At 38.0% G+C, this 13967-nt stretch overlaps 1 protein-coding gene across 4 annotated transcripts in view; it reads left to right on the top strand.

Moving 5' to 3' along the window:
• Positions 1-568: 568 nt before the first annotated feature.
• The window catches only part of Rbm39 (RNA binding motif protein 39), a 34255-nt gene continuing 20856 nt past the window's right edge, over positions 569-13967 (top strand). For 2 of the 4 annotated variants that reach the window (XM_087188955.1, XM_021246832.2), the window contains exons 1-6: positions 569-866; positions 1652-1715; positions 3459-3508; positions 8407-8601; positions 11900-11965; positions 12066-12116. In XM_087188955.1, the coding sequence (XP_087045081.1) occupies positions 1665-1715; positions 3459-3508; positions 8407-8601; positions 11900-11965; positions 12066-12116 (413 nt within the window). In that variant the 5' untranslated portion in view covers positions 569-866; positions 1652-1664. Of the gene's footprint in view, positions 867-1651; positions 1716-3458; positions 3509-8406; positions 8602-11899; positions 11966-12062; positions 12117-13967 lie in introns of all 4 variants that reach the window. The other 2 variants (XM_004867861.4, XM_004867860.4) reach the window with 1 other exon arrangement.

Here is a 13967-nt window from a genome sequence, read left to right as displayed (position 1 = left end):
GCTCACCGAGCCCACTGACACTAAATGGCAGGGTAATACTTTTTAATCTGTCCCCCAACCCTTGACTCCTATACGGCCTCTTCTTGCTTTGTCTCTTACATGCTTTTCCCTTTGTCTTCACCCTCGACGAATAATCTGAAAATGACCGTTTTATCCTCCCGCCACAGGGACTACATTGCCTTATGGCGACCTTGACAGCCACCTGGGTGGGAAGCCGGAAAGAGGGGCGGGCGGCTGTGAGGGGGATCTCTTCCGATGGCTGCGAGGAGGCGCCTCGAGCACAAGAGCGTAGAGCTCCACTCAGCTAGGAGCTCTCTGAAAGATTGACAGATACTCCACCAACTGTCTTTGCCCTGGAAAGGGGAGGGTTCTCGCGAGATTTGGACTTAACTGGAAGGCGCCTCTCCAAATGGGGGATGGGAACATCTATGGCGCAATCCTTGCGCGAGATTGGGCCACGGTCGCTGAGGCCATAGCTAGATCTCGCGATATTTGGAGGTGTTCGGGCTAGAACTCGGGGCAGTTTATCGCGAGAGTCCGTGCTGAGGGCTCTGGGAGACCCCGTGTGTTTGTGTGTGTATGTGTGTTGGTGAATGTGAGTACGAGGAAGCAGCCGCCGCCATTTCAGGGAGATTGCTGACGCCGTCGCAGGGGAGGATCCTCAGCTGCCGAAGCCTCCATCCTGCTCTTCCGCGCGGACTCCTCTAATTCCATTGTTTCTTTTAGATTTGCTCGGGCTTATCCGCTCTGGGAGCCCGATAATCGGGCTGGGCGGTACCGCGGCCTGGGCCTAGGGCTTAACATTAGCAAGAGCGGCGGCCGACTTTCCGAATACGAGCACTACAGGCGTCCGAAAGCCCGCACAGGTAAGGCGCCGTCGCAGTCCTGCGTATGGTAGCGTTTTTTACAAGGATAGATGTTCCTCAGTCCTGAGGAATGCTGTTGTTTTTAGCGGCGTGGGTGTGTGGTAGTTATTGAGAAGTCGGCCTTATTTTGACGGCCACGTTCTTTTCCTGGTGGTAGGAGTGGGGTATCTTGGGGTGGCAAAGATCCTAGGGAGTCCTCGGCACATAACGACCTGTCGCTTAGAGGCCTACGCCGACCGCGGCTTTCCAACATGGCGCCAGCCGAGAGCTGCTTGGCACACAACCCCTCCCAACGCGAGGGAGTTTTCCTTTGCCCCTAAAATGGCAGCACGGGTTTTGTGCGGAAAGAGACGCTCTGGCCCGAGGCTCTACGGTTCTGGTTTTGTGGTTCATTGTAGACTTTTAAAATGTGGATTTCTAGCCGGGCGTGGTAGCGCACGCCTGTGATGCCAGAACTTGGGAGACTGAGGCAGGAGGATCCACACTAGTTTGAAGCCAACATAGGTTACATGGTGAGTTCAAGGCCAGGTAAATAACCGGAAGTAAGTAGCGAGACCCTGTCTCAAAACGAACAACAAACAAATTTGGACTTGTAGTTTTCTTCCCTGGTGCTTGGAGTAAGAGACGTTCCAGATTTATTTAAGCCAACCCTGGTAAAGTACCTTGGGCCACTTTTGTCATTTTAGGGCTTTTGAAAGAGTTTCTTAAGTTTTGGAGTGTCAGTTAAATAATTATTAAGGACAGAAATTGAAAAGTGTTTACTCACTAGATTGTCTTATTCTTAGGTGTTTTGAGAAAATGGCAGACGATATTGATATTGAAGCAATGCTTGAGGCCCCTTACAAGAAGGTGAGAAAAACATGTCGGTGAGGTTTATATATTTCTTAATTTAGCATTATTCACGAAACTACTGCTGAAATGTAAACTAACCTCCCTGGAGCCCTCTTGATTTATCTTATCAGAGATGCATTACGTGTAACTTACAAAAGTAAATATATGCTATTGATGTAATAATATTGTGCAGTAGTTTCACTTCAGCGTGATGAATAAATGCCCATCTATCTCTCTTTGTAGACTTGCCTAACGATATCTCACCTCTACTCCCATGAATTCACCTTTGATTCCAGTGTGAACTGTCAATCATAAGGTAGTAATTGAGTGACTTATCGCTGTACCGTGGTCCCCTAGGTAAAATGACTCAACTAAGAATTACCAGCTCCAGTTTGGTATAGCAAAAAGGTGAATGGTAGTGGTTTGGGAAAATCGCAGGGGTCCAAGAATAATAAAGCATAACCAGTCTACGGCAAGTAAATCTTTTAATAAGTCTTTTAAGAAGTGGGTGAGATTTTAAAATTTACACATAAATGAAAGACTGGTGGTAGTAAATCTTAAAACAGGCAGGTGGCGATCTGCTTCTCAGTTAATAATTACTAAAATTCTTGGATCCCTGAATAGAAGAAGAAAAAAAGCAAAAGAGGCAGTATCACAGCTTAGTCACTTGATGACTGTTTTACTGTTCTCCATATTGTTTTGTTTTTAATTAGGCCCTGCCATTGTATTTCACACTAAAAACTACAAAGGGATTATTTTGACCAATACAGTATGACCCATTTCAGTATCACAGTAAAAGTAAATTCGCTTTTCGTTCGTTCACCAGTTGGTGGTGAAAATAGCATATGCATGCATTATCACTGGTGTCACAAAGTATAAGCTTTGTAAGTTAGCACTTACGCTTCTATAGCTGATGTGATCAAACTGTAAACATTGCACTAAACCTCTTAAAAATAATACATTTGTTTTGGAGTATATAGCACGGCCATGTGGTACCTTTTGGATTCATTCTGATAGCTTTAATGTATGTAGTTTCGTAATGTTTAGACTCTTGAAGAGCTACTTTCTGTTTAAATGTTAAAATTCTTGTGTCTTAGTTTTAACATGGATATAATTCCGTGTAAACAGGTATGGAAGTAGGAAATGTATAGGCTGGACTGGTGGATTATTAATTGACTTTCTTGGGTTCTTGGAAGTCAACATTACTAAAGCAGTGTGAATCCCTGTTTGCTTCAGGGCGAGATGTGTGACAGAGGTGGCATCAAGCTCTTACAGTCCCAACCCTCCAACGGAAATGGGCGAAGATCTCAGGAATGGCATCGGTCACAGGAAATCGATAGTGGCTGGCTGCTAGCATAGCCACTTGGGGCTTAGGCAGAAATAGAGCCATGGTACTGACAAAAGGGACCATAGCACATGGAATAAAAGTCAAAACAGGACTTCATGTTTTATGGAAATTATATTTAACCACTTCAGCATTGTAAATCTGGATAACTTAATATATAAGCTATGTATGAAAGTAAAATTTAATGTGTTAATGTGGACACTTTTATTTTTGTATCTTGATGACATAATTGTAAGCAACAAAGTGGTTAAACACATACCATCTAAATTTTTTTATAGCCTTCCATGTTAAACTTTAAGTAATTAGTTTTTAAATTGTTTTGTATTTTCTTATTCCTATTCCCTTTACCCTTTGACAACTTGAAATGAAATATTACCACTTCGTCCTCATGATGTTCTTCTATCAACCCTGCTTAGGATGAGAACAAGTTGAGCAGTGCTAACGGCCATGAAGAACGTAGCAAAAAGTAAGTTTTAAAAAGGAACCTAGTGGGTGGTTATGGTGAGCTTTGTGTGTTGGAAATCTTAAGTTGTGTTTCTGTGGCTTAAGCATCATACTTAGATTTTCTTTTTGAAGCTTTTGTCTCTTAAAAAATTGGCTCTTTACCTTTTGGGATAAGAAACTCCTTGAGTATGTGAAACTATGGACTCTGCCCCCTAGATTTCAGGGACCTTTTGGACACCTTCCCCTCCCAAGTCCATTGTGATAATCTGGTTCAGAGTTCTGTGTTAAACCAGGCGCAATGGGATGCACCTTTAATCCCAGCTGCACAGGTGGCTGAGACAGGAAGATTATGAGTTAGTTGGAGACCAGCCTGGGCAACATAGCCAGGCACCGTCTTAAAACAAACAAGAAAATATGAATTCTTATATTAGAATTTGTTCTTTGCTTTAAATTTGTCAACTTTGCCTTAGTATTTGGTGATGCTGTCAATGAAACTATTCCATTGAACTTGAAAGGGAGAAGAATTATATTAGAGAAGATAATAGCCTGGCTCTTTTTAATCCTGAAAAACTGTTAAACATTTAAATGCATTTTATTTGAGTTAGATGAGTGACTCAAAATAGGATCTTTGTGCTACAAACTGGTATAGAATAGGGTGCACAAAAAGTCTGTGTAATAGTTTAAACTAGATCCACTATAAGACTGCAACCTATTGAAGTTCCCTTTTTGGCTCTTAAGATTAGTGATTCTTTTTGTTTTGTTTACTTAATAAATTTTATTTTATCCCATTCCCCTCCTTTCACACCCCCCCCCCCCGTACAAAAGCTTTTTTTCATTTTTTCCTTCTATTTTCACATTTTTTTATTGTCCCTTCCTACGAGTAGTGATTCTTAAGTTCTGGTCATATTGTGTTACTCTGTTTTACTAGCCTATGTTGATGTCATTAAAATACCATACCTTATTTATGACTCCATAATATATAATGAAATGATAAAATAGCCACCTTTTTGCCTCTTCCTAAGAGCTTGTAGTGCTTCACAATAACTACCTCAGTCCTCAACAAATTTGTTAAGGTAGGTTGATACAATTTCATAGATGAGAAAATTGTTGGATTTGGGGTATTCAGGGTTTGCTAAGTCAATATTCTCTATAATTCCCTTAAAATAATGTAGTAAAGGACTAAAAATGATATAATCTGTGGAAAATGTTATTTTATTCTTGTACAAGCTTAGGAGTCATTTCTATTTCCTCGCTAGTGAATGAAAAGTGGATATGAGGATAATGTTGAGTTTAGTCTTGAATAGTTGTGGTCAGAGCGGTAATCAACAAATTATTGCAGGCTTATGTTTGGTTTTAGTCTTATACTGAAGTGATGGTTTTCTGATGTGTTTATTTTTAGTCCTGTAGTCGAATAGTCCAGGAAGAGGTATCTATATAAATTAATTATAAATTAGCCAGTCTAGATGTCAGGCCTAGTGGCTAAGTAATTTGGCTTAAGTGCCAAAAGGATGAGGACATACACTTTTGGGGTGCAAACCTTTACCATTCACCAACGTCACCCTTGCTACTACTAACATTTCCAGTTTATATTTGCTTTCATCTTGCATATAAATGTACATTAAGGTCATCAAGCTTTTACGAGGTAATTAAGCATTAAGTCCTCCATAAATGATGTTTTTAGAGGCTTTTGTAATGGCCAAAAGGAGTCCTATGGGATTAAATAACAGACAGTTTAATTGGCTATATACTTCTTTAAGGAAAGACCCTTTCTAAACACTTTGCTTTAGTAATCTTAAAATGTACAAAATATTTGTCAAAATTGTCCTAGCTGATTAAATAAATGGTTCCTTTGTTCAGTCAGGATTTTCTCATCCACTTTTCTGAAGGAACTTAATTTAATTCAAACATATAGATGAAAAATTTGATATTTAGGGATAGATGAAACAAGTAAAATGTTCTCCCTTTGCTTTGCTGTTTTTGTTAAGTGTCTTAACTAAAGGAAGGTGCCATTTTGCAGTTTTCATCCTAAAATTTCAATGTTTTTAAAAGCCACTAAATGTTGAGATAATAGTTTATAAGATATTAAGAAAATGTACATTCTGAAAAGTGTTAAATGTTTTCTTTTAACAAGTAGTAATTTTGATTCTCAACACACACTTCATTATATCCCAGTAGTAAAAGGTACTAAGTTTAATATAACACATATAGGTTATCAATTAGCCTACCTTATGAAGAGCTATAACCCTGAGTTTGGCAAGACCTCAAAATATGCTTTAAGTACCTTAAGTACTTGAAGTTGCCCTCAAGGGAGCCTTTGTTTGCTGTAACCAATTTTACAAAGTCTGAACCACAATTTATTTGGTTAAGCTCTTTAAAGAATTACAAGGATAATGAAATGACACAGTTGAAATATATTGGCTACTGTGGTGTGGATTATCTAGATTTTGGGATAAATGACTTTTCTATTTTTTTTCTTATTTTCCAGAACACTTTGCATTTAAAATTTAGATCTTCTTACATGGAAGAGGTCAAATCCAGTTATAGCAAAACACCTTTACAGCAGAGGCCATATAACCAAAAAGTCCAAAGGCCCAGCCCAGTGGACCATTTACTTCAATGATGTTCAGTACAAAATTCCACTGCCACTAAAGACTTTGGAAAGTCCCATTTAAGTTGTAACAGGATTTGACTATTAGTATGGGTTTTGATAAACATTCTTTAGTTTAATTTAATGTTTTTTGAAGCTGGGATTTATTTTAGAAGTATGCTGGTTTCTTGTACCTTTAAATTTTTGTCTGGCTGTTTAAGCAGAAGATTGTATTTTCTGAATGTCATCCTGTGTTGTCTTTTTATTTGTTTGGGGTTGCCTTCAGATGTGGGTGGGACTGTTAACAAAAGGCCTAGGAATATCTTAGTTAAAATAAACTCTGGTCTTTGATGTCTTTTCTTTTGGCAGAATAAGTTTTGGGGCCCGTGAGAGGTAAAATATGTTGGCTGCCTCTCTGTTATGGGCCATCTTTAAACAGGGCAAAAACTTTTTTTTTTTTTTGGTGGTAGATGGAATTACTTTTTACCTTGTTTCCTAATTTGAGTTCATTATGTGTAGGACTTTTGGTTTTAGCTATAAGAATTCTTTGGTCCTGGAACTCTAGTATCAGGTTTTTGAGACAAAGATGGAATGTTATCTGTTGCCTATCTGGGCATTGGTTTGACTTCTATGTAAATAAATGAGTGTAGCCTAATTCTCTGTCATGTGCTACCTAGCATATACATTTCTGACAGTCAGGTGGATTATCTTGAAATTTTAGACAAAGTTTCTGCCTCCTTGGAAAGCTCTACATCTCCTTGTGATTGGAGTGTGGGTTTCAAGATTCCAGAAGGTGGGTGTCTTCATTTTTCTATTTTTAATGCACTCTAAGATAACCTGCTTACAGGTTCTCTGAGGCAGACCTCAATTGCTCTTATGCTAACTTTGCTTTGATAAGGACTAAAACCGTTAATTTCTAGATAATGATGTAGAGTTGTCAAAATGTTCAATCTTTAAATCACTACAACTTGACATTGAAGTGGAATAAATTTGCTTTGAAATGTATTTTGGTTTTCAATGAAATATCTGAAGGCACCTCTATTTTGGGTGATGACACAGAGGTACAGATTTTAAGATTTAATTATTAAATGAATGGGTTGAATACTATAAATATAGAAATGAACAGGAAGATATAACTGACTGGCTTTTTACCTTTCAGAGTTTGAGATTTTATAAAGATTTATGAAGTTCAGGTTGATGGGTTTTTTTCCATTGCACTCTACAGGCGTATATAATAAACTGGTTTAAAAATGATGTACTTCATTTTCTGGTGTACTATAACTTCAAATCAAAGGTCTTTCAGTGATGCATGCTTATAATCCTAGCCACCTGGGAGACTGAGGCAGAAGATCACAAGTTGGGGGCCAACCTGGGCAACTTAGCAAGACCTTTCTCAGTAAGGGTTGGGAGCCACACATGGTGTCTCATGTCCGTAACCCTAGTACCAAGAGGCTGAGGTAGGAGGAGGTAGGAGGATGGTGAGTTCGAGGCCAGCCTGAGCTATGTAGGGAGTTCAAGTCTGAACTGGACTACATAGCGAGAACCTGTCTCATGAAACAAAATGGGGGTGGGGGATTTGGGATGTAGCTCAGGGATACTTTGCTAAGCATGCCCAAATCCGTGGATTCAATCTCTAGTACTGCTTTTAAAAAATTACATAAAAACCTAGTGTCAGAGTGCATTAGTTCTTAGTGTTTTGTCATTGCTTGTAATTACGCCCATGGAAACCAATATGTTGATGTCTATATAATTCTTGGAAAATATAAAGTACTCTTGCATAAATTGGATCAAAATTGACTTAATAATAAATGAGTGTATTTAATGAAAATTTGGACTTGAACCAGTACTGGTACTAACATGTAAACATATACCATTGTAATTTTCATATTACTATTTTTAAATTTTATTTTACCCCATTTCCCCCCCTTAAGCCCCTTCCCCTCTCATTATTATAACTTGTGGATTACAGTAATATTTGTTGGCCTGTAACAGTTCAAATATTTAAAAGTTCAGGATTTGAATTATACCTGCCAACAAAACCTGTTTTTTTGTCAAAGCTGTAGTTGACTCAGGGAATCTTTGCATTTCCTGCTCCTAAAATACGGTATCTCTAAAAAATATTTCTTTCACTGATCATTTTCAGTTATGTAAGACAATGGAAGAGTATTGTTAACCATACCTAGAAATTGTTTTTCCTTAAGTGATTATGTATCACTGGATGATATTAAAAATAGCAAATAAACTTACAAAAGGATTAAAAAATTTTTGACCATAAAAGTATGTTTTCATTGGTTTTTTAATCAGCAAGATAATGGTTATTTTTTCCTTCTCAGGAGGAAGAAAAGCAAGAGCAGAAGTCGAAGTCATGAACGAAAGAGAAGCAAAAGTAAGGAAAGAAAGCGAAGTAGAGATAGAGAAAGGAAAAAGAGCAAAAGCCGTGAACGGAAGCGAAGTAGAAGCAAAGAAAGGAGACGGAGCCGTTCAAGAAGTCGAGATCGCAGATTCCGAGGCCGCTACAGAAGTCCCTAGTATGTAACTATAATTATGGTTGTGAATAGAGGATAATTTTCTGGCAATTCAGACAGCAATTTAGTTTGAAGCATTTGAATTATGAAATTATATTTTTAGTTTGTTTTGTTTTGTGTTTTTGTACCGGGCATCGAACTCGGAACCTTCTGGTTGCGAGGCAGGCAGTGGAACCACTGAGCTAAATCCCCGGCATGAAATTATATTTTAAGTGATTGGTTAAAAATTAGCCAAAACCACTTCTCTGAGGAATAGTAAACCTTAAACATATTACCTTTAAAGATTAATGTGGGCAAGTAAGACTTGTTTTACTAAGTAAGGCATACCAACTTTCTGGTAAGTCAGCTAAAATACTTTAATTGCATGCCAATCCAAATTAGCCCTAAAGCATTAAAATGCTTGAAAAAGAAAGCTTAGAGATGTGTAGAATATTGTATTTTTTTATTAAGTATATATATATATATAAATTTTAAAGTTTAGGTGGATAGGATATGTTACAAACAAGTAAAAAAAAATCTGGGTTATATAGCTGTTTTCAACTGAAAAAACTGAATTTGTTGTGTATATTTCCTAAAGATCTTGTTTTAGGCTCACCATGTGTTATTTGTATTTGAAATTCTTTAATACTGAGAACATTCTAAACTAAAAGTGCTTTGAAAGTTAAATCACTACAGAAATTTGGATGTGGTTAAACAAGTTAGAAACAAGTTTATCATGGCTATTCAACTATAATAGCTTTGGAAAGGAAAGTATTTTCAATTTTAAGCAAAAATTAAAACATAATAATTTATTGTTAACTTTCAATAAGCACACTAGTAACTAGGCATGGTGGTGCATGGTTGTAATTCCAGTACTCTGGAAAGCTGAGGCAGGAGAATCTCAAGTTTCAGCCAAGCCTGGGGAACTTAGTGACGTAGTGAGACCTATCTTCAAAAAGAGGTTGGGGAGCCAGGCATGGTGGCACACGCCTGTAATCGCAGCACTTGAGAGATTGAGGCAGAAGGATCCCATGAATTCAAGGTCAGCTTGAACTACAAAGCAAGACCATGTCTTAAAACCAAAAAGGGAGGGCGTTGGAGGGCTCTGAATATAGCTCACTGTGAAAGCCCTTGTTCAATCCCCAGTACTACCAAAAGACCCAAAACAGTGTTGTAAAATATATTCAAATCAATTAATTTAAGAATTTGAATGGTTGAGGATGGATTTCAAAGGCAGTCTTGAAGCCTGGGTTTTAGCTCAGTGGCCGGGCGCCTGCCAAGCACAAGGGCCCTGAGTTTAGAGAGAGACACAGGCCTGAATCAGCCTTGTAGTAATTGCAAGTTACTTAGTCCTCTAAGCTTTTGTTTTCTCTTAACAAGGTGGAAACCTGCACATAAGCTAATGAATGAGAAGAAAATGTAAACAAAGCACTCAGTACTTATTGATAGGCATTTGTTCAGTGAGTCATTGAGTTCAATTCTGACTCTTTCATCTTTAAAGTAAATTCTTTCAGTGAGTGATGGCACATGCCAGTAATCCTAGCTGAGGCAAGGAGAATTGCTGTGGGTTCGAGCCTGCACTACATAGAGTTCGGGGCCAAATGACTACACAGCAACACCCTGTCTCAAAAAGCTAAAAGAAGAAAAGTCATAATTTCCTTGTAGGTTCCTCTTAGCTGCTTACTTCGTGTACTTTTTATACGAAAAATGGCCCATAGTTCTGTTATGATTGTGAATGCTATATTTAAAAACTTTTCTATTTGTTCAATTCATCAAGCCATACTACATTGTTAAAGTGGGATTATGGCCAGGCATGGTGGCACACACCTGTAATCCCAGCACTGGGGAGGCTGAGGCAGGAGGATCACCACAAGTTCCGAGGCCAGCTTGGACTACAAAGGGAGACCCTGCCTCAAAAACAAAACAAAAGTGGGATTATGTTATTTTTACCAGAATGAAGTCGGGGCAGGGGGAGGTGTCCAAAACTTCAGGTTATCAGTTCTGTTAAAGATGGATCCATCCTTTGTCTCTAATCCAGGTCTGAATTTATGTAAACATGATTTTGTTCTTGTGTGGATTTCAAGTGATTTTTAAATAAAGAAGAAATAAGAGAGTTGTATAATTAAAGGAAGAAAAGTAGCTTACACTTTTTACTTGAACTTTAAATTTATCCAGTAAATATATATTCTTAATACTATTAGCATGAGTTGGAAGGGGAACCCACTTCAGTATAAAAGAATTTTATGTGGAACTGCTTCAGTGGAGTCAATGAGGGATAGTTTCCGTGAAAACTAATCAAATGTGGGTCACAGGCCCATTCCATTTTGGTAGCCTTCTGGAATAGGAAAGGAGAATGAGCACTAAGGGACATGTATTTGACTGGTCTCTTTAAGCTTGGTCTTTAAGGGCCGGGGATTTAGCTCAGTGGTTCTGCCGCCTGCCTTGCAAGCGCAAGGACCCAAGTTTGATCTCCAGTACAAAAAAAAAACAAAAAAAAACCTTGGTCTTTAAAAAGGTGCAAAAACTACTGATGTTACAAAAGTTGCCTTTATGATAGGTTTGAAAGTATAGTTTTAATCATGGAAAATCCTCAAAGTTTTTACTTTGAGGACTTAGTGAATTAATTATGGAATATCTTGCCACAAAAAAACCTGAAGTGTGGTGTACTAAATGCTGTCATGCTGTATAAGAATTACAATGGCCTGGCATAACTATGTAAAAATTATTCTTTGCCGGGTATGGTAGCACATACCTGTAATCCCAGCACTTGAGAGGCCAAGGCAGAGGAGGATTGCTGTGAATTCAAGGCCAGCCTGAACTACATAGTGAGACATTCTCAACAAAATTTTTTTCCTTTATCTTTTAAAAGAAGTATTTAAAAAGAGTTACGTATACTGTATGTGTACATTTGCACACACACTGAAAAGCTGTGCAGAGATACACACCAAATTTAACCAAGTTACTGTTGGTGTGAGGGAATTTGACTAAGTTTTTCACTTTTTTAATTTTCTGAAATTATACATAAATATGTAATTTTTTAAAATACGGAGTTTTGAAAATGGGTTTTAGTATTCTTAGAAAATCTAAAAATTTTGAGGCTGTTACCTTTGGTCTTGGCATCTCTCAGTGGTCCAGGATGGTTAATAATAAGGGCAGCATTCCTGGGATAGAGTTAAGATTTTTTAAAAGTCTTTTTGTTTCCTCTTCATTAAGGTGGAAAACAAGCAGGCTAAACAATGTTAAACTTGCTGGAGAGCGCATGAACGCGATCTTAGCAAGACCCTAAACCTGTAACTAGTGTAATTTTGTGTTTCCTTTTTAGCTCCGGACCAAAATTTAACAGTGCCATCCGAGGAAAGATTGGGTTGCCTCATAGCATCAAATTAAGGTTTTTAAAACATACTTCTGAATTGTTTAAATTGTTTTTCAAGGAACTTATGTGATGTATTTGTTTGGATAACTTCTGAAACTTTTTAACTTTGCAGCAGACGACGTTCGAGAAGCAAAAGTCCATTCAGAAAAGACAAGAGCCCTGTGAGGTAGCTGTTGGTCCTATTTTTTTTTTTCTTTTAAGCTTGTAGATGTTGTAGTTTCGCAAACAAGTAAAAAAGAGCACCTTTGCAATTTATGCAAATGCTAAATTTAATGAAATTAATTTGGAGCTGGGCATGGTGGCAAACGCCTGTAATTCCAGCACTCAGGAAGCTGAGGGCACAAATTCAAGGCCAGTATGGACTACATAGTGAGACCTTGTCTCAGAAAACTAAAAAATAAAGTTATATGCATTGTGTCAAATTGCATTTTTTTGGGTAGTACTGTGTCCTTTAAATCATTGTGAAGCTCTTTGAGTTTTTAGTGGCTTTAATTTTGTAATTAAAAACAAAATATTGGTTTAATATGTAGATGCTACATGAGCTCTTAATTCTGTATTAACTGACAAATTGACTTTTTTTTTTTTTTTTGGTACCGGGGATCAAACTTGGGAACTTGCGCTTGCGAGGCAGGTGCCAGAACCACTGAGCTAAATCCCCGGCCCTAAACTGACATTTTTTTTGTTTTGTTTTGTTTGGTATCGGGGATGGAACTCGGGTCCTTGGGATTGTGAGGCAGGCAGCGGAACCACTGAGCTAAATCCCTGGCCCTTAACTGACATTTTAAAAAACCCATTGAGAGGTTTACACTAACTCATTTACCTCTAAATTAATAAATGAGTTTTTTGAACTATCCTTGTGGGACAGTGGCTGTAACAATCAAGTTATACTCCTTGACTCTGTTAACTGTAGAAAAATATTTCAAAAGTGTTAGTTACTGAATTGGATGTGGTGGTGCACGCCTGGAATCCCAGTACTATGGGAGGCTGAAGCAGGAGGGTTTACAAGTTTAAGGCTAATTTGGACACCCAGTGATTTTGTGAGCCTTGACTCAAAACAATAAAAAAGAGCCTGGGGGCCAGGGATTTAGCTCCATGGCAATGTGCCTGCCTTGAAAGCACAAGGTCCTGAGTTCAATCCTTAGGACTGCACACACACACAAAAAATAGTAAAATAAATTAAAAGGGGCTGGGAGCCTTGGGGATGTTGTTCACTGCCCCTGTCTGGCAAGTGTAAGATCCTGAGTTCAATTCCAGGTGGGGCGGGGGGAGTGCTGTAAGGTACCTCAATGAGATGGCCCTGGGTTTAATCCTCAGTACCACCACCAAAAATTGGTGAGGGGCCGATTATCTAGCTTAGTTCACTTAAAGCGTGCTTGTGTAGGCATGCATTCACCGCCCACCAGTACTGGGGGGAAGAAACCTCACTTCTCTGTATACTTATTTGTAACAGACTAGAATTCTGAGAATTAAGTAGTTTTCATATGTTGTGGTTTTACTTTTTTAAGTTTTGATTTAAAACTTATTTTCACATAGTTTTATGGCTTTCTTAGGGAGTCCTTTATGTGTATTTTGGATGCATGGGATTTGTGATTAGTTACAGGATATTTTGTATGAATGATACTAAACTATCAGGCTCTTAAATGATTCTTAAATATCACAGATACAGGGCCAGGGATTTAGCTCAGTGGTTTCACCCCCTGCTGCGCAAGCTCAAGGACCCGAGTTCAATCCCCGGTACAAAAAAAAAAAAAATATCACAGATAGATTATCACTTTGAAGATTATGAGACCAATGGATTTTTGTTTTAATGCCATGCAAGATGTTTTTAGCGAAACATTTGATCAACAACTATCATTCTTTGGAAGGACTTGTGTACCACTGAATTGTTCTATGGATATTCTATATAAATAAATTTTAATAAATCTGATAAAGTTCGTCCTCTTTACTGGCAATGTATTTTATTTATTTATTTATTTATTTTTAATTTGTTTTTTGGTACTGGGGATCAAACTGGGGA

The sequence above is a fragment of the Heterocephalus glaber genome, unplaced genomic scaffold (genome assembly GCF_053883595.1).
Source record: "Heterocephalus glaber isolate CG9 unplaced genomic scaffold, H.glaber_assembly_v1.0 deba00001532, whole genome shotgun sequence".
Taxonomy (NCBI): Eukaryota; Metazoa; Chordata; class Mammalia; order Rodentia; family Bathyergidae; genus Heterocephalus; species Heterocephalus glaber.
The sequence above is the reverse complement of the archived record's forward strand: the minus strand, read 5'-3'. Positions and strand labels throughout refer to the sequence as shown.